General features: G+C 42.3%; 1 protein-coding gene across 1 annotated transcript in view; it reads right to left on the bottom strand.

Annotated features, from left to right (window-relative positions):
- Positions 1–19,042, bottom strand: part of SLC38A11 (solute carrier family 38 member 11) — a 34,247-nt gene extending 15,205 nt beyond the window's left edge. The window contains exons 1-7 of the mRNA XM_032114899.1: positions 18,994–19,042; positions 16,503–16,620; positions 15,992–16,066; positions 15,270–15,404; positions 13,664–13,729; positions 11,958–12,061; positions 11,716–11,795 (exon numbers count right to left, since the gene is read on the bottom strand). Of these exons, the coding sequence (XP_031970790.1) occupies positions 11,716–11,795; positions 11,958–12,061; positions 13,664–13,729; positions 15,270–15,404; positions 15,992–16,066; positions 16,503–16,620; positions 18,994–19,023 (608 nt within the window). The 5' untranslated portion in view covers positions 19,024–19,042. The remainder of the gene's footprint in view (positions 1–11,715; positions 11,796–11,957; positions 12,062–13,663; positions 13,730–15,269; positions 15,405–15,991; positions 16,067–16,502; positions 16,621–18,993) is intronic.
- Positions 19,043–20,177: the final 1,135 nt, after the last annotated feature.

Here is a 20,177-nt window from a genome sequence, read left to right as displayed (position 1 = left end):
TCAGTCCATGGCAGATGGTGGGATTGTGCTTCCACCCCTCGGGCAGTCAGTTCCAGGTGTACTGCACACTCCTCCAGGTGAAGACAAACTAGGGTTTGCACTCTGCTGCCAAAGGAATGGAGAAAAAGGCATTGGCAATACTGATGGTTGCATACCACTTCTCTGTCTTGGATTCCAGCTCGTACTGAAGCTCCAACATGTCTGGCACAGCAGCACTCAGTGGTGGCGTGACTTCATTCAGGCCTCAGTAATCCACGGTCAGTCTCCATTCTCCACTGGACTTATGCGCTGGCCATATAGGGCTGTTAAATGATGAACAAGCCTTGCTGACAACCCCTTGGCTCTCCAGTTCACGAATCATCTCATGAATGGGGACCAAAGAGTCTCTGTCAGCATGGTATTGCCGATGGTGCACTGTTGCTGTGGCGATTGGTACCTGTTGTGCTTCAATTCTCAGCAGTCCCACAGCAGAGGGGTCATCTGAGAGACCAGGCAGGGTATTCAGTTGCTTGATGTCTTCTGTCTCTACAGCAGATATCCCAAAAGCCCACCAATGTTCTCTTGAGTCTTTGAAATATCCATTTCTGAGATAGTCTATGACAAGGATGCACGGGGCCTCTGGGCCAGTCACGATGGGGTGTTTCTGCCACTCATTCCCAGTTAAACTCACTTCAGTGTCCAATATTGTCAGCTGCTGGGATCCTACTGTCACTCCAGAAATAGAAATGGATTCTGTTCCCACATACCTTGATGGCATCAGGGTACATTGAGCGCCAGTGTCAACCAAAGCTGTGTATCTTTGTGGGTCAGACATGCCAGACCATAGCATCCACACAGTCCAGTAGATCCAATTGTCCCTTTCCTCTACCTGGCTAGAGGCAGGGCCCCTCTAATCCTGGTCATGGTACATGTTGCTTTCCTCCTGTAAATATGTTCCCGAGGTCCCTTTAAGAGAATCAGTCATATTATCATTCCTATACCATCTGGGGTTCTGTCCATGAGAGACTGGAGCAGTGTTGACTCTAGATGAGCTTCTTGTGGCAGATGTTCCTCTTCTTAATTCATGTACCCAGGCTGCTAAGGAGGAGGTGGGTTTTCCATCCCACTTCCTCATGTCTTCTCCACGCTCCTGAAGAAAAAAACAGAGGTTACCTCGTGGAGTGTATTCTCTCTCTTTGGCTGGGGGGCGTCTGCTCCTAATGGCAGAGACTCCTGTTGGTTCTGGCAAGATGTGGTAAATTCATTCCTTAAGCTCCTTTCTCAGTTTCTGGTGGCCCTCTTCAGTTTTCTCTTCCAAGCTCCAAATGTGCTCAGCCAGCTTTGTTTCCACAGATGAAACATGGATGTGTAACAGGGCAATGACAGTGTCCTCGTAAATTCTTAGCTTATTGACCAACGGTGCCCACCTTGTCCTCTCCTTCCCTCCATTGCAGCGTTGCCAGGTAACGGGAGTACATCTCTGGTTTGCAAAGTGCACTGGACACCATCTGGGCTCTTAGGGAATCTCTCATCTTCTGCAAAAATTATCTCCAGCACAGCCAATTCCCTCAGGCATCGGATACCTTGTTCCATTGTGCTCCATTTTCCTTTGCGCACCTGGAGGTCTTCTTTACAAAGGTATCTGTCCCGTACACTTGCCAGCAGTCGCTGCCAGAGGCTGAGAGTTTTCTGGGTTCTCCCGATCCCCTGGTCAATGACCACATCCCGGGACAGAGATCCCAGTTGCCTGGCCTCACTTCCGTCCAGAATGGTGTCATTGGCTGCAGCGTCCCAAATGCGGAGCAGCTGGGTCAGGATGGACTCATTCGTCTGGCGGGTGAATTCCCTCCGCAGGTCTCGCAGCTCACCCAGGGATAGCGACCGAGTGATGATCTCCAGCTCTGTCTCTTGTGCTGGATGGGAGCTGGGTGGGAAGGTCCAGCTGCCTCATCATCAGTCACTACACGGACTGATTTGCTTTTTGATTTCTTCTTCTGGATGGGGGCAACTGCTACCAGCTTAGGCCGTTCTGGTTCAGGGACGGTTTGTGTGGAGACGCTGATGGTTCTTTTGGTTTTTTTCCTTTCTGTGACAGTTTGTGTAGATGTGGTGCCTGTTGCTTTGCTGCATTTCTTCTTCTCATCCTGAGGATGCAGGGCCACACTGAGCATTGTTCTGACTCTAAGCATGGTGTATATGGTGCAGGTCATAGAGAAAAAAGAAAACAGAACTGACAACAAGATTATGCCATCCTTGACATCCAGAGGGAATTCAGTATTTTTAAAAACTGCTGTGTCAGGTCTGAAAGGCTGGAAAAAAACATTCTCTACTCTTACCCCCAGGGGCTGGGTGTGATTGTTGAGGAGGCCCCAGACGTAGGAGGTCAGACTAGGACAGGCAAATAAAGTTGAGTATATATTCTGAATGATGTTCATTGCCTTGGAGGTTGTCATGCAATAGACATAATAAACCAATAAAACAATTTTTATACCATAGCCTGGTCTCAACAGGAGCATTACAACAGGCAGGTAGTTCCTCATGTGCAGAAAAATATAGAGAGCTAGGTACAAGACCCATGTAAGCATCATGGTGAATAGGTGGTTTCTATAATACAACATTATAATTCTGACTTCTCTCAGGACTTGCCTCACACTGGATGCCAAAAGATGTACTAGTAGTTTGAAAGCAGACCAGTGAGAGACTTGAAATCAGAACTATAATTGAATAGGAAAATTAAAAATAAATGCAATAGTACAGAAACACTGACAGAGTCAGGATACAACCTGACACCCTGTCAGGCAGGGTGGTGGTAGCAGTCCAATTAAATGGTGGCTGCAGTCCTCTTGAGGAGATAGATATGGTTCTGTTGAAGCAGTGATTCTGCAGAAGGGTCTGGTCTTCCTCTGACGGTCCAGTGGTGGTTATGTAGCTCTCGTTCTCTGGGAATCCAGTAGGTAAGGGCTGAGTGTGGTGTTCCAAACCTCAGATTATATCCAGGTAGGAATGCTTGGTTCCTCCCCCTGGGCTGAGCATCTCACAATGGGATGATGTAATTTTATGAGTCATGCAGCGAGGCTAGATGGCTCATTAACAGAAAAAATATCTCTCCAGACGGAGCTATCAGAGATGGGTCACAGAAGAGATAAAGAATGCTGACCCACCTGGTTTTAACAGATGGTGATAGAATACATACTTTTGGTTACATCTTACATTGTAACTTAAGACATTATCCACCCCTTACTCTATTACCATCTGCATCATACCGAAATCAACACTCTCTTTACACTCTACTATACACAATGAAACCTTACTCACAGTTTTCACTTAAGATTATGTCTCCTTGTGGTACACAATGGGTTTCCCCATCTTTCTGCATTACTCACAAAGTGTAACCAGGTCCTTGAGCACAAACAATCCCACTGGATGGGTTTGCCTTTGACTGAGGTGGGAGTAATCCAAACAGTCTTTCCTAAAATACCTTTCCTGTGTACCACAGGGGCTTTTTCTCCATCCACTATGTGCAAGGGTTCAAACTGGGCAGGACCAGCCTGATTGATGGACCCTCAGGTATTGATCTGGCCTTTGCCAAGTTCACTTCCCAATTTTTGAAGGTCCCCCTGCCAAGTGCCTTCAGGGTGGTCTTAAGTAGTCCATCGCAGCATTCCACTTTCCCGGCAGCTGGTGCATGATAGAGGATATGATAGATTCATTCAGTACCATGTTCTCTGGCCCAGGTGTTTATAAGGTTATTCCTGAAATGAGTCCTGTTGTCTGACTTGATCCTCTCAGGGGTGCCATGTCTCCACAGGACTTGTTTTTCCAGGCCCAAGATGGCGTTCTGGGCAGTAGCATGAGGCACGGGGTAGGTCTCCAACCATCCAGTGGTGGCTTCCAGTGTGTGGTCAGCACATCGTGCTTGCCTTGGCGGGTTTGGGGAAGGGTGGTGTAATCAATTTGCCAGGCTTCCCCATACCTGTACTTTGACCATCGTCCACCATACCACAGAGGCTTCACCCACTTGGTCTGTTTGATTGCAGCACAGGTCTCACAGCTGTGGATGACCTGTGAGATGCTGTCCATGGTAAGGTCCACCCCTCGGTCATGGGCCCATCAGTATGTTGCATCTCATCCCTGATGACCAGAGGCATCAAGGGCCCAGCAAGCTAGGAATAATTCTCCCTTGTGCTGCCAGTCCAGATCCACCTGTGACACTTTCACCTTTGCAGCTCGATTCATCTACTCATTGTTACAATGCTCTTCACTAGCCTGACTCTTGGGTATGTGCGCATCCATGTGTCGAACCTTCACGTCAGTCTCTCTACTCGGGCGGCGATGTCCTGCCAAATCTCAGCAGCCCAGATGGGTTTCCCTCTGTGCTGCCAGTTGGCTTTTCTCCAGCAATCCAGCCATCCCCACAGAGCATTGGCTACCATCCATGAGTCGGTGTAGAGATAGAGCCTCGGCCACTTCTCTCGTTCAGCAATATCCAAATCCAGCTGGATGGCTTTAAGCTCTGCAACCTGACTCGATCCACCTTGTTCCTCGGTAGCCTGTGCAACTTGTCATGTGAGGCTCCATGCAGCATCTTTCCATTTCCGGACAGCACCTACAATTCAGCAGGAACCATCAGTGAAGAGGACATATCGTCTTTCAACCTCTGGTAGCTCGTTATATGGTGGTGCTTCCTTGGCATTTGTCACTTGCTCCTCCTCTTCTTCAGAAGATAATCCAAAAGTCTCACCTTCCGGCCAGTTCATTATAATTTCCAGAATCCCAGGGCAATTAGGATGTCCTATCCAGGCTCGCTGGGTGATCAGCGCAATCCACTTGCTCCACATGGCATCAGTGGCATGACGTGTGGAAGGAACCTTTCCCTTGAACATCCAACCCAGCAGTGGTAGTCGGGGTGCCAGAAGCAGCTGCGCTTCAGTGCCAATTACCTCTGAGGCAGCTCAAACCCCTCCATAAGCTGCAAGAAGCTCTTTCTTGGTTGGGGTGTAGTTGGCCTCAGATCCTTTGTATCCCCGACTGCAGAAGCCAAGCAGTCATCCTTGAGCCCCTCCAGGTCTCTTCCGCCACAGGCTCCAGGAACAACTATTCTCCCCAGCCACAGTGTAGAGCACATTCTTCACATCTTGCCCTGTTCTGACTGGCCCAAGGGCTACTGCATGGGAAATCTCCTGCTTAATTTGTTCAAACACTTACTGTTGTTTGGGGCCCCACTGGAAATCATTTCTTGTGTCACAAGATAAAGAGGGCTTACAATCGTGCTGTACTCTGTGATACGCTTCCTCCAAAAGCCCACAGCTCCTAAAAAGCCTGGGTTTCCTTCTTTTTGGTAGGTGAGGACATAGCAGTGATCTTGTTGATTACCTCTGTCAGGATCTGGCAATGTCCATCCTGCTACTTGACTCCTAGAAACTGAATTTCTTTAGCAGGTCCCTTAACCTTACTTTGCTTAACGGCAAAGCCAGCTTTCAGAAGAATCTGGATAATATTCTTTCTCTAAGACTTCCCCTGCTGTGTTCCCCCACACAATGATGTCATCTATAATGTAGATGTTCTGGAGCCTCACCCTTTTCCAGCGCAGTCTGGATCAGTCCATGGCAGATGGTGGGATTGTGCTTCCACCCCTCGGGCAGTCAGTTCCAGGTGTACTGCACACTCCTCCAGGTGAAGACAAACTAGGGTTTGCACTCTGCTGCCAAAGGAATGGAGAAAAAGGCATTGGCAATACTGATGGTTGCATACCACTTCTCTGTCTTGGATTCCAGCTCGTACTGAAGCTCCAACATGTCTGGCACAGCAGCACTCAGTGGTGGCGTGACTTCATTCAGGCCTCAGTAATCCACGGTCAGTCTCCATTCTCCACTGGACTTATGCGCTGGCCATATAGGGCTGTTAAATGATGAACAAGCCTTGCTGACAACCCCTTGGCTCTCCAGTTCACGAATCATCTCATGAATGGGGACCAAAGAGTCTCTGTCAGCATGGTATTGCCGATGGTGCACTGTTGCTGTGGCGATTGGTACCTGTTGTGCTTCAATTCTCAGCAGTCCCACAGCAGAGGGGTCATCTGAGAGACCAGGCAGGGTATTCAGTTGCTTGATGTCTTCTGTCTCTACAGCAGATATCCCAAAAGCCCACCAATGTTCTCTTGAGTCTTTGAAATATCCATTTCTGAGATAGTCTATGACAAGGATGCACGGGGCCTCTGGGCCAGTCACGATGGGGTGTTTCTGCCACTCATTCCCAGTTAAACTCACTTCAGTGTCCAATATTGTCAGCTGCTGGGATCCTACTGTCACTCCAGAAATAGAAATGGATTCTGTTCCCACATACCTTGATGGCATCAGGGTACATTGAGCGCCAGTGTCAACCAAAGCTGTGTATCTTTGTGGGTCAGACATGCCAGACCATAGCATCCACACAGTCCAGTAGATCCAATTGTCCCTTTCCTCTACCTGGCTAGAGGCAGGGCCCCTCTAATCCTGGTCATGGTACATGTTGCTTTCCTCCTGTAAATATGTTCCCGAGGTCCCTTTAAGAGAATCAGTCATATTATCATTCCTATACCATCTGGGGTTCTGTCCATGAGAGACTGGAGCAGTGTTGACTCTAGATGAGCTTCTTGTGGCAGATGTTCCTCTTCTTAATTCATGTACCCAGGCTGCTAAGGAGGAGGTGGGTTTTCCATCCCACTTCCTCATGTCTTCTCCACGCTCCTGAAGAAAAAAACAGAGGTTACCTCGTGGAGTGTATTCTCTCTCTTTGGCTGGGGGGCGTCTGCTCCTAATGGCAGAGACTCCTGTTGGTTCTGGCAAGATGTGGTAAATTCATTCCTTAAGCTCCTTTCTCAGTTTCTGGTGGCCCTCTTCAGTTTTCTCTTCCAAGCTCCAAATGTGCTCAGCCAGCTTTGTTTCCACAGATGAAACATGGATGTGTAACAGGGCAATGACAGTGTCCTCGTAAATTCTTAGCTTATTGACCAACGGTGCCCACCTTGTCCTCTCCTTCCCTCCATTGCAGCGTTGCCAGGTAACGGGAGTACATCTCTGGTTTGCAAAGTGCACTGGACACCATCTGGGCTCTTAGGGAATCTCTCATCTTCTGCAAAAATTATCTCCAGCACAGCCAATTCCCTCAGGCATCGGATACCTTGTTCCATTGTGCTCCATTTTCCTTTGCGCACCTGGAGGTCTTCTTTACAAAGGTATCTGTCCCGTACACTTGCCAGCAGTCGCTGCCAGAGGCTGAGAGTTTTCTGGGTTCTCCCGATCCCCTGGTCAATGACCACATCCCGGGACAGAGATCCCAGTTGCCTGGCCTCACTTCCGTCCAGAATGGTGTCATTGGCTGCAGCGTCCCAAATGCGGAGCAGCTGGGTCAGGATGGACTCATTCGTCTGGCGGGTGAATTCCCTCCGCAGGTCTCGCAGCTCACCCAGGGATAGCGACCGAGTGATGATCTCCAGCTCTGTCTCTTGTGCTGGATGGGAGCTGGGTGGGAAGGTCCAGCTGCCTCATCATCAGTCACTACACGGACTGATTTGCTTTTTGATTTCTTCTTCTGGATGGGGGCAACTGCTACCAGCTTAGGCCGTTCTGGTTCAGGGACGGTTTGTGTGGAGACGCTGATGGTTCTTTTGGTTTTTTTCCTTTCTGTGACAGTTTGTGTAGATGTGGTGCCTGTTGCTTTGCTGCATTTCTTCTTCTCATCCTGAGGATGCAGGGCCACACTGAGCATTGTTCTGACTCTAAGCATGGTGTATATGGTGCAGGTCATAGAGAAAAAAGAAAACAGAACTGACAACAAGATTATGCCATCCTTGACATCCAGAGGGAATTCAGTATTTTTAAAAACTGCTGTGTCAGGTCTGAAAGGCTGGAAAAAAACATTCTCTACTCTTACCCCCAGGGGCTGGGTGTGATTGTTGAGGAGGCCCCAGACGTAGGAGGTCAGACTAGGACAGGCAAATAAAGTTGAGTATATATTCTGAATGATGTTCATTGCCTTGGAGGTTGTCATGCAATAGACATAATAAACCAATAAAACAATTTTTATACCATAGCCTGGTCTCAACAGGAGCATTACAACAGGCAGGTAGTTCCTCATGTGCAGAAAAATATAGAGAGCTAGGTACAAGACCCATGTAAGCATCATGGTGAATAGGTGGTTTCTATAATACAACATTATAATTCTGACTTCTCTCAGGACTTGCCTCACACTGGATGCCAAAAGATGTACTAGTAGTTTGAAAGCAGACCAGTGAGAGACTTGAAATCAGAACTATAATTGAATAGGAAAATTAAAAATAAATGCAATAGTACAGAAACACTGACAGAGTCAGGATACAACCTGACACCCTGTCAGGCAGGGTGGTGGTAGCAGTCCAATTAAATGGTGGCTGCAGTCCTCTTGAGGAGATAGATATGGTTCTGTTGAAGCAGTGATTCTGCAGAAGGGTCTGGTCTTCCTCTGACGGTCCAGTGGTGGTTATGTAGCTCTCGTTCTCTGGGAATCCAGTAGGTAAGGGCTGAGTGTGGTGTTCCAAACCTCAGATTATATCCAGGTAGGAATGCTTGGTTCCTCCCCCTGGGCTGAGCATCTCACAATGGGATGATGTAATTTTATGAGTCATGCAGCGAGGCTAGATGGCTCATTAACAGAAAAAATATCTCTCCAGACGGAGCTATCAGGGATGGGTCACAGAAGAGATAAAGAATGCTGACCCACCTGGTTTTAACAGATGGTGATAGAATACATACTTTTGGTTACATCTTACATTGTAACCTAAGACAACTTCAAAACCTTGCAATTCCTGTTTAAAATACTAAAAATGTTGTTGTTTCTCTGATGGTCTAAAACACTGCAGAAAGTTTCAGATTATTGCAGAAAATATCCTTTATTGCTTTGTTGTTCAAATAACAGATTTAATTTTCAACTAAAGCATGGATTGCATTTAAGCAAAAAATTTTTTTATCATTTCCACATAATGATCTTGTATCTCTCAAAGGGAAGAACTATTCACTTTGAAAAATCTAAAGGTAAATGAAAACTGATTACTACTCAGAAAAGAATTATCAAAGTGGGAAGATATCCAAATGGGATTACAGGGGAACTTGACCTGAGTCCAGTATTTTTGAATGTATTCAGCAATGAATTGAATGATAGAACAAAAAGCAGAAAGTGGAAAGCATGAAATGTGCAGTAAACACAATCACGCTAGAAAATGGGATTAAAAAGAAAAATCATGAATATGTTGGTAAATGGAGAAATCATCTGATAAAGCAACATTCAGTTCTGTAACGACAAATTCTAGTTATGCAGAGGATAAAAAGGCTTCACAAAGACATGGCAGGGGGAACAAAAACCCAAACAATCCCAAACTTCACGAGAACAGTATCAAAGAAAGGAAAATTCACTAGCAAACAGTTCTGCAGAGTACCCCATGCTTGGTACTTCTACTAGACTACAAACTCAAGGCACATCCATGACATCATGCTATTTTCCAAAGGGGCGAATATCAAACTAGGTTACATAAACACAGGCGTGGCAATCCCCAAGGGATACAATTGAAAAGGACCTTAAAACATTTTGTATTTAAGATATGTTAGTCTTTCTTCCCTGCTCCTCAGAGGGAATATCCCAGGCAGGTGGGGCACCATGATTTCACTTTAATTTGCAGAAAACTTAAGGCAGCCATTGAGCATAATCAGAAGCATAGGAAATGACAAAAAAGAGAAACCCTAAAGGAACTGTGCTTGTTTAGTCCATAGAAAGGTTCCCCCAAGTGTGACAAACTACAGCTTTTTACAGATGTTTTTCAAGCACTTGAAAAAGCATAAACATTTTGCTGTCCATACCCCCTGTGGTTAAGCCAAGAAGCAACCAATATGAAATGGGGTAATACACATTTAGGAAGAATTCATAATGAAAGGCTAGTTAAGGATTGGAATGGGAAACCGTGGAATTGTCTAGTTTGTTCTCTGCAATCACCTGTCATCACTGGCAGGCACATAATCACTTCTGCCATATAACAATTGTAGGAATTCAATATTCTTTTCCCCATCAAGCCTTTATCCAGGATTGTACAAATTCTTGTCCCATATGACAGATACAAGGACCGTGCTTTCATAATGATGATTTTAAAAAATCTCTTTGGGACCTCCAACTTCTATTTGTATTTTAGTAAGGATTCACAATAAATGTGTTAATTCACTTGTTTCACTTGTAATATGATGACACCCATATTAAAATATAACAGTTTTCTTTATTTTCATTCCAAAAAAAATAGTCATACCATTATACAACTAACAAAATTCTAGAAGATAATTTCAACAATTAAAGTATATGTCTATAACTGTAAAATAAAAATAGCAAAGGTAGTAAAAATAGACATTAACAGAATGTTGGTGAGGAAAAAAAAGTTTTACCAACTGTTTATCAACATGCTAGATGCATTTTTTAAAACAAGAAGTGTAAAGGCAGAAATGGAAGTTTCTAAAGAATTAAGAAGTAAAACTTCAAGAATCACTCAAAACCCAACCACATGTATTGTAAGAAAAAATAAAACCATGCATTCCGTATTTTTCAGTGCATCACAACTGTGGAGAAGAAATGTTACCATAGTAACAAGGTTATCAGTAACTATTATGTATAGCTTCTTCCTTTTTTAACAGGCCATTTTGATATTAACCTTTTAAATACCCCTTTAACACACCGTGTGAAAAACATGCTGCTTCAGAAATGGTGGGGAGGAAAGGTCCACACTCTGAGAGAGGGATTTTGTGGATGATAGACAACATCATCTGGTACAACTTAAGAAACTGCTATTCTAGGCATCTTCCTACCATTAAACCTGAATACCCTGCAACTAACCCATGTATCACAGCAGTAATACAAATGAACAATTATGCCTAACACTGATGAAACAATCCTGGTGGAAAAATATACTCAGGGAAACATAAGAAGTACCATATAAATCTGTTCCAATAAATAAAAAAGCACATTCGGATATATTTATTTTATTAATATATCTACACATATAAAAAGACAGCCCTTCTAGGCCATTAAGGAAAAATAATAGGTTTATAACACTTTCTTGCAATATAATCATAAAAATATTGTCACAACACATACTTACATGTACTAAATTGTCTAGAACATGCCAGTGTCCAATATTAAATACCACTTGCAGAGTATGAGTGCTGCAAGAGTTTTTCATGCTTATGTGGTTGTTTTCCCAAATAACAGAATAAAGGTTTTATCATTGTGTTATTTTTAAGAAATTCTCAGTATTTGTATTATATTTTTATTATGAAATTATTATATTTATCTTATCAGGAAAAGAAATACTCCTAAGATACTAGCTATTTGAAGATTGTAAATACAGGCCATCTGACAATAATGGACAAAAAAAAAAAAATCTCAAATGACAATCTCCCGTGCCAATTCAGGACTCACCTGCTGTTAGTCATATCACCCATAATTTCCCATTTATCTCTAGGGGCTTTGTGACTTTTTCTAAATTTGCTTATACCCAATAGAAGAAAAAATAAAACAGGATGAAGTATATTTAGCTGTTCATTTTGTATTACTGTTGATAGAGATTTTTCAGTTATCTGTCTGTCCCAAAGCAGGCACGTTCCACAACTATGCAGACAGATGAAATAGTGCAATAACAGATTATATATGATCAAAAATTCACTTTGTGGCAAGTGTAAGAATACTCACACTTGTGGACTCAAGGTTACTGTTCTCACCATCACAATAATCAGGATGACAATGGTTAGAATCAAAGAAAGAAGAGATATCTGTAAAGTTAAAAACATGATTTCAGTCAGTAAGCTGCTGAAAGGTTGTCCTTTTAGCAGCATAATGCATTTGTTAATTATTTATGTGAAGTTATGACTGGCACTTATTTTCTAATGGCATACAGAACAATAAACCAAAAATGAATTGCTATTATGATTTACCTTTCCCAATTTTGCTATGTCTCGATATAAAGATATAGGTAAGGTAAAGATGATGGTGGTAAGAAGAATTATGAAGTGACGGTCGGTAAGCACGTCCAGCCCAACTAAAGCAAAAAAGAAAATAATTTATTTCTTTAAGAGACTAACTTGAGGAAAAGATTAGCTACATTTGACAGGTTAGAAGTACCAAACTGTTGGTGATAAAGATTTTATTCCCTTTACTCAGGCTAAGTAACACTGAAAACTAGGCATTAACTAACACTGAGAAAGCCATGCACAGCATGGGCATAAACACAAGAATTCTGCAAATTCAAACCAAATGTGTAACATATGAGATATATGAAACCAAAACTGCAAAGTCTGGATTCCTACATATAAATTGGTATTAATGTCTTTCATCATGTCTGGGTCAATGCTGGGAGATTGCAAATAAAAAATTCTACTACTTCTTTCTGCCATTTAGTCTTTAGAATTTCTTGACACTCCGGGTTGACATCAATTACTGTGCTGTGTAGGACAGCATTGTTCTCTAAGAAATGGCCTAAAATAAGTTAATTTCGAGGTTTCTTTTGAGCACCTCCTTTCTTGCCATCAGCCAGCTTCCACTCGCAAAGTAGATTACCATGTGAAGGCAACAATAATGTTAGACTATTCCATGCAATCAGTGGGATTTGTTTGTGTAACTGGTGGGTTTGTTCAAGCCAACAACAACTTAAAATAAAACATCTCTGAGTTTCAGTCAGGCTACCATAAATCATTGGCTTGAATGAATACTTGATGAGTAATTATGGCTGGAAAGTGACTGGCAATTGACACGGAAAAAAATCTGTGTTCCGTTCCCTCCTTTCTTTGGGAGATTATAATGCTTTCCGACCTCTTTCCAGGCAGTATTCTACTGGACAGGTAAGAAGAGTTGCTATGCTGGGGATTCCCCCTATTACAGAAGTCACGTCAATAAAAAAACTATTAGATATTCACTGTCACTATCAATTTGATCAGGTATTCACAGAAAAAAAAGAGTGTGACAATTAAAACTACATCCACACCTTTCAGGGTTCACATGCTGAAAATTACAGTTCTCCTGTGGAAATGAAACAGTTCATACAAATATGCATTTCCACTTCATTACAGAACATATTCTCTCTCAGTTTAATTTCCCAGTGAAGAATGTTTTAACTTAGCTGGTTTTGTGCTAAAGTAGATACCAAACACGTATGCAAATTGCTCCACTGATGCTGCTGTGAAAACTTAGAGCACAGGAAAGGAAACAAGGGCATGAGTTAAAAAGCATTACATTCATTATATTATTTGCAACTCATCCAGAATTATTCACTAGATGAAGTACAGTTTCACTATTTAAATTATTATTATTATTATTATGGGAAATATCTAAAAACATTACAAAACCCAATCTTGTAAATACACAGCTGTGGAAGACTCACTTCGATTTGCTGAGTATTTCACAGAAGCATGTAGTCTGTTCACTGACACTGAGTCCACTGATAGCCAAGGACTAGGATTCATAGTTTTTATTTGGGAAAGGCTTATTAAAAAAAAAAACAAACTCAATAAACCCCACTCATAGATACATGCTTCAAGTTTCTAAGAGTAATTTAGAAGCAAAGTTACAGGCAATTCCAAAATATTTATGCTACATTTCTATCCAATACATAATCCCCATTCTGAATTTTTTAAATGCATCTTACCTCCAGGAATTCGCTGAAAAACTTTAGTTAAAGTGTCTCCTGTTATTATGTTGTAACTGATCATGGCTTAAAGAAAATAATTTTTTTGTTAGTACAAGTCATATCCAAAATATTTGATTTTTTTTTTTTTTTAAACAGGTACAACCTAAGCAATAATGCAGCCTGATAAGCAAGGCCATTGTGCTGAGTGGCCATATGAACTCACTTCAGAAGATAAAGAAGGCTTTCTGAAAAGGTTTGTTTCAAATAGCAATTCTTTGTCAGTTTATTTTCAAATGCTTGTTTCTATTTAGTAAAGCTCCTGTGTTAGTCTAACAATCAGTCCTGCAATTAAATTAAAGGACTTTCTAACTCATGCAAAAAGCTAGCAAAATCTTTAAACCAGAAGAAAGCAGGAGAAAATAGATTAGGATATCAGATATGGACTTCTATTCCTCCCTTTCATTAATAAGTGCTGTGGTCTTAACATTCATATTTCATTCTTATTTAATGCTACACTAAAAGTGTGTAAATTTGTACACGTGTATGCATACACATAAAATATATTTATACACTCTTGCTATCTTTGACATTTAGACAGCTTACATTTAGGTACTGACCTTAACTAACACATAAATATTCAGTGTTGTGAAACTGTAAGTCATTAACGCTACTTATATAAATTAATTCAAACACATACAAGAGCATAACCATAGTTCTATGGTAAGAATTGTGACCTTCACAATTCTTTTTTGTATTTTCTATGGAGTAGTTGATTTACAAAGGAGTATATTTATATGTGTAACATTGTTGCCTGCAGTAACTTGATGCCCTTAAAAATCGCAGCTACCTGTAGCCAGACCCAAAATAGGAATTTTGATTTGTGACTCTGATCACCAAGTCCAGACTCTTGATATCTGAAGTCACCACCTCTTGCAGCCCCATGTGTGAAAATATCAAGATTATTTAAGATTTGATTTAATTTTGTTGCTACAGCAGGGGACAGATTCTGAATATAACTTTATTTCAAACTTCTGGTCTAATAAAGTCCTGTCCAGATTACACCTGTTTGTTCTTTTACTATTTCTTCTTCAAAGGGGTCTTGACTGCCCAATTTCTTAGTAGCTCGTTGGGTATGAGGCTGAACTAATGCTTTTGAAAAGCAATGACAGCGCATAATATTTAAGCAAGATCTAAACAGTGGCTTCCCTGATTACAATAATAGTGCACCTCTGAAAAAATACTAATTCAGTATACTCCTAAATTCGTGTCTTCCTTTTCTTTCAGACACATCAACTTCGTGCTCTACTACTCATTCTAGAACAGAATATCCTTTGATATTTTTTCTAGCTACTTTTGTCATTAAACTTTGTATGTGCTATCACGGATTTCTCTGCTATTACATTTCAGTTCATTTCTATTATTTTGATCCTCCAATTCATTGAACTACTCCTCAGTCATTCTTCAGAACCCACAATGTAAATTTAAATATTTTTTTAAATAACAAAGAAGCATTTACAGTACATTCTTTATATACTTCTTAATATTTAACCAGTGAAACAATGAAGTAATGTGAAAAAGTTTGTTACCTATAAAATGGAAACATTTATATTTTATATGATCTTACCAATAAATGGATATAAAAACTGGAGAGTTGAAAGGATTAGATAACCCACAAGACCATAAGTTTTTTTGACCAGCTCTTGATAGCTTTTGGTACTGGACAGATTTCCTCCTTTGATCAGTAATATAATGGAATAATCTGTTAAAATATAAAATTACTGTTAAAGACAATATAAACCAATTTGTGGTTGATTACTTTTCACCTTTTCACTACTCAAAAAAAAAATGTCTGTAAGAAAAGCAGTGGCACTAAGACGAGCAGGGATGAGAAATCTCACTAAGTCTTTCAACCCACCAAACCCAGGAGCTATAGGCTCATCTTGGAAGAAAAATAATCAAAATCATAGTACAATCAAAGGTTTTCTTTCTGCAGTATATTTTTTAGAAGTCATATACAACCCACTCAAGATTCGGTCTCTTAATTAGGATAAAAACAGTGAACTCAAACAGTTGATTATGAGGGCACAAATAAGAAATTCTTGCAAATGTTACCTCCACTAGGAAACTAAGGTTTTATAAAAATAAATGCAGTCAAAAAGCAGCTTCATATGTTGTAGTGTAATTCTCTACTTTTACTAATCGGCTCAAGGGATTAGTGAGGTAAGGAAAAAATTAGTCATTTTTATTGTCATAAATATACTTGTTTAAGGTATCATTAAGCTCAGGATCAGCTAAAATGTTGCAGGACTAATTTTATCTTTACAACAGGAACTGCTTTAAGAGTACCTGTGATATAGGCAACCACAAACAAAAGCAGTACTCCTAGAGGAAAACCAGCTTCCTTCATCGAATATGGCAATCCTGCAAAGCAGAAAAGGAGAGATTCTAGAAGACTCTTTCCAAATATTTATTTATGAGAATCAAAATAAAGAAAAATTCAGATTTAAAAAAAAAATCTAGTAATGCTAGTAATCTCCCAAATTGGACCAGCATGCTTAAAAAGATAACCTCAAAAAGATAATTTTCACTGGACAAAGTGCTGCTGCTTAACTATGAAATTCAGTCAGCACCTGCCCAACCTCTCTGATCATTATGGCCAAGAGACACTGGGGTATTTATCACTGAGGTGTGGTCTCAACTGACACCTCTGCATTTTCGCACAGTAAGCAAATAAATACAGAGAAAAATCTTTAAAAACAGCACCCGAAAGTCAGGAGTCAGTGTTATTCTCCAAGCTGGATAGTCACACGTGAATAAACAAGGCTGAATACAGAATAGTGAAGAAAAGTAGACTTACCTATAATGCCTGATCCTATGATTGAATTAATAATGTTAAATCCAGCTGATGCCAGATCACTGTTTCCTCCTTTATTCCTGGGCTTACTAAGGAGGGCTATTTGGTCATCTGCTTCTACCTATTTCACGAAGACAAGAAAAACATTATACATGAGAAAAATAGGTGAGAACAAGGATTTTGCACAGTCTATTAAAGATTTTTCTAAAAATTGTCATTAACTCAGATTTGTAGAGGTATTTTGATAAATAAATCCCATTTTTTAGTGAGAAATCAAAGGGGTATTAAGCATCTAATTCCTGTATAAATCTGACTCATAATCTTCCATAATTCTTGGAAAAATAATAAGTGGAAGGAAAAAATGTATATAAACTCAGAGGTAGGGTGCTAGACAAAGACATTCTTAGTCACATTTCAAAGCTAGAAATGTGATTCAAGTATTTTTGAAAATATTTTGGCTAGTACAATTGGTCAGTAAAAATAGTTCCTGAATCAGGGAAATGAAATTAATTTCAAGACTTACTAGTGAAGCATGTCAACATCTTAACATCTAATCCAACATCTTAACTTTAATCCAAGTTCTTATCCAGTATTTTAAATATTTCTGTACCATTCAATGGTTAATTATGAATAGTTAATGACACTGTAAGATCAGCTAGTCCCAGAAAGTTTCTGAGGGAAAGAACCAAAGTTCTAAGTACAATATGTAGCCAGTAGCTTCAAAAATTAAAGTTTTTATCTTCATAAAAGAATTTTTAATAAACATGCAGTAACCCTCTCCTTAGACCACCACTGTGCTGTCAGAGAACATTTTAGAATTATTCATGAGAAAGACCGTATTTTAACTGAAGTTGTGAAATTCAAAAGAGGAACATCCATTTAATGAAGAAAATGCCTGCCTGTGTTCTGTGTACTAAATATGAAGGTAAAACCACTATTAATGGATGCAGAAGCCTATTTAACATACATAGCAGGTAGTACAAACTCAGATGCTTGTCACTAATATTCCTGGGGAAAAAAAGAATTACTGAAAAATCTAAGTCATCTGTAGATAGATGCATCAACTGACTAGCATAAGATTGCCTGCCTCTAGTAGGGCTACATATTTAAGTGGAAACTTTAATCCTTAAGCAGCACTAACATAGGAAGGGTAATACTGCCTCAGATCAAAGGCCAGTATAGCATGGTATCCCATTTCAGAGTGATGACCATGGAAGGTGCCTAGGGAACAGGCATAGGAATTGAGGCATTGGAAGAATATAGGAGATAGCTAGTTAGCAAATAACGTTCCTGTCCCAGCTTTCCTCAGTTTGCGTATTTTGGACTTCCCAAACTGGTTGTTTTCTTGGTGCATCACACTTAATGGACTGCTTCTTGATTTTTCCCTTTTTAGAAACCAAGCATAAGTTTTAGCGTCTACAATATCGTGTAGAATGCCATGTTTTAATTACGCATCATAGGAAGAGACACGTATTTTAATTTGTTGCGAATCTACCATTCAGTATTTTCACTTGGTGTCCCCACGTCATCACAGACAAACTAATCACTGTTTTCTATCTTCCTCATATCACACAGTTTCATAAGTAACATTCTCCCTCAGTTGTTTCTTATCTAGATTTTTGCTACTTTTTTATGTCACAACTGATTTCAGCAGCAGGAGCATCACTATCATTCTCTAACGAAATTTTAATGCTCTCTGCTAACAGCACAGTACAGGTGAAATTGCACTGAATAGAACAGTTCGATTTCCTCTCTTCAGCTGTGACAAGAAATGAACACAATGTGCATTGCTAAGCCCTGGTCCCTTTCCCCCGTTGGAAGGGGCACATTTAAATGGGCAAAAAGAAAGGGCAGCAAAAAGCTGTGACACAGGTCACACAGGCTCCCCTGTGAAGAGCAGCGCTCCCGAGGGTGCTCCTGGCCCGCAGACAGGGAGGGATGGCAGCCGGGAGCCCGACCAGCGACCTGTGCAACGCAGGAAGCTGCGGGAGAGGTGAACGGGAGGCGTCTGCCTCTCGCAAGGTCCTCCCTGGGACCCCCTGCGAGCCACGGGACAGCCAAAGCCACCCGCTATGGCAGCGACAGCAGCGGGCACAGCAGGAGATGATGGGGCACGGCTGGAGACGGGGCGCTCACGCTCCGCTCCTCACGCGACACCGAATTTCAGCCGTGCCGAGCAGACGCCCTGCCCCTGCCTCGCAAGGGTGCGGCCCCCGAGACCGCATTTTCCCCCCTGCGTGGTGCCTATGACTCCTACGAATTCGGGGGCAACTCAACAGCGATCAAGAGGCCATCGCTGCCGCCCGCTCGACTGCGGAGCGGGCACGTTCCAGCGGCCGGTAGCCCTGAGCCGCCGCAACCGGCCGCGGTGCCGCTCACACCCATCCCCGCCCCACGGGCCGCGGAGCGCAGAGAAAAGTCCGACGGGTGCTGGCGGGCTCGCTGAGCCGCGCAGAGTCCCACGCCTCGCCCGTCCCCGGTGTCCGGCCGGTACCTGGCGAGCGGCGGCCGGCGGCGGCTCCATGGCCGGCGGGCCCGGGACGGGCGCGCCGCGTCCCTCGCGGCGCCGCTGAGCTGGGGGGCGCCGGTGCCGCCCGGCCCGCGCGCCCGGCACGGGCTCCCCTCAGGCGGGCTCGGAGCGGTCCCGCGGCGCCTCCGCCGTGTGGGAAAGGCGGGTGCGCGCCTGGCTCGACCCGGCCCGACCCGACCCGCGGCTACAGGGACCCGTTGGACCGAGCTCAGGTCCAGGAGGAACGCGCAGGGCTCGACGGGCGGGCGGGCGCTGTGAGGTGGCGGCCCCTCCTCCGGGCGGCCCTTCACTGGAAACATTCCAGAAAGTAAGCGCTTCTGCCTTGAGTTTGTGAGTTTTCGAGTTTACTCAATCCTTGTTTACCCGGAGGGCACCAGGAAAGCTTTCTCGGAGGGATGCGTAGCGAAAACCAGGTTCGATGTCATAGCTGTGGTTGCTTTTTAGTATCAGGTTTTTTGGCGAGGCCTCACTATTCTCCTCAGGGAGGGTAATTTAGTGTAAAGAGTGATAAATCAGATAAAGAACATACTGAGGTTCTACTGAAGAGGCCAAACTAGTTAAAAGATGCAGAATAACTGCGCTGAAAGTTTAGTCTCTAGATACCTCCACTATCAAGCTGAGACCAAATGGCCTCCAGCAGAAAGATGCGTTGGAAACATGGAACAAGCCATGCAAAAAACCCATACATCTTAAACAAAAACCCACAGGAAGTAGCAGGCATTGATAAAAAATTGGAGGCAGTCATTAACTTCATGAAGTTTTGCCAGACATAAAATGTAGGGCCTACAAGAGTAAAAAAATCCACCTAACTTTGGGAACTTACTCCAGTTACTGGAGAGCATCATCAGAATGTGGACCCAAAATTTTCAACAAGATTAAATCATTATAGGGGAAAAATCCCTGAGAGATGACAACTAAATAGCAGAAGAAAATAGAGCATGCTAATTTCTGTTCTATAGTCTTAAGAACTCCTATATTTGATAATACTTTGCTAGGGTAAACTGTGGTGGTTAAAAGAGCACGTGTGCTGTGCATCAGTAATTTTGTCCTTAAAGATCTATGATGCATATGATTTTATATGGAGAACAAAGTGCACATAAAGAGCATTTATGACATTTTTGTTCAATAGCTTAAGCACATTAGTTTCA

Source organism: Corvus moneduloides, chromosome 7 (assembly GCF_009650955.1).
Source record: "Corvus moneduloides isolate bCorMon1 chromosome 7, bCorMon1.pri, whole genome shotgun sequence".
Taxonomy (NCBI): Eukaryota; Metazoa; Chordata; class Aves; order Passeriformes; family Corvidae; genus Corvus; species Corvus moneduloides.
This window is presented reverse-complemented; position numbering and strand designations above follow the sequence as displayed.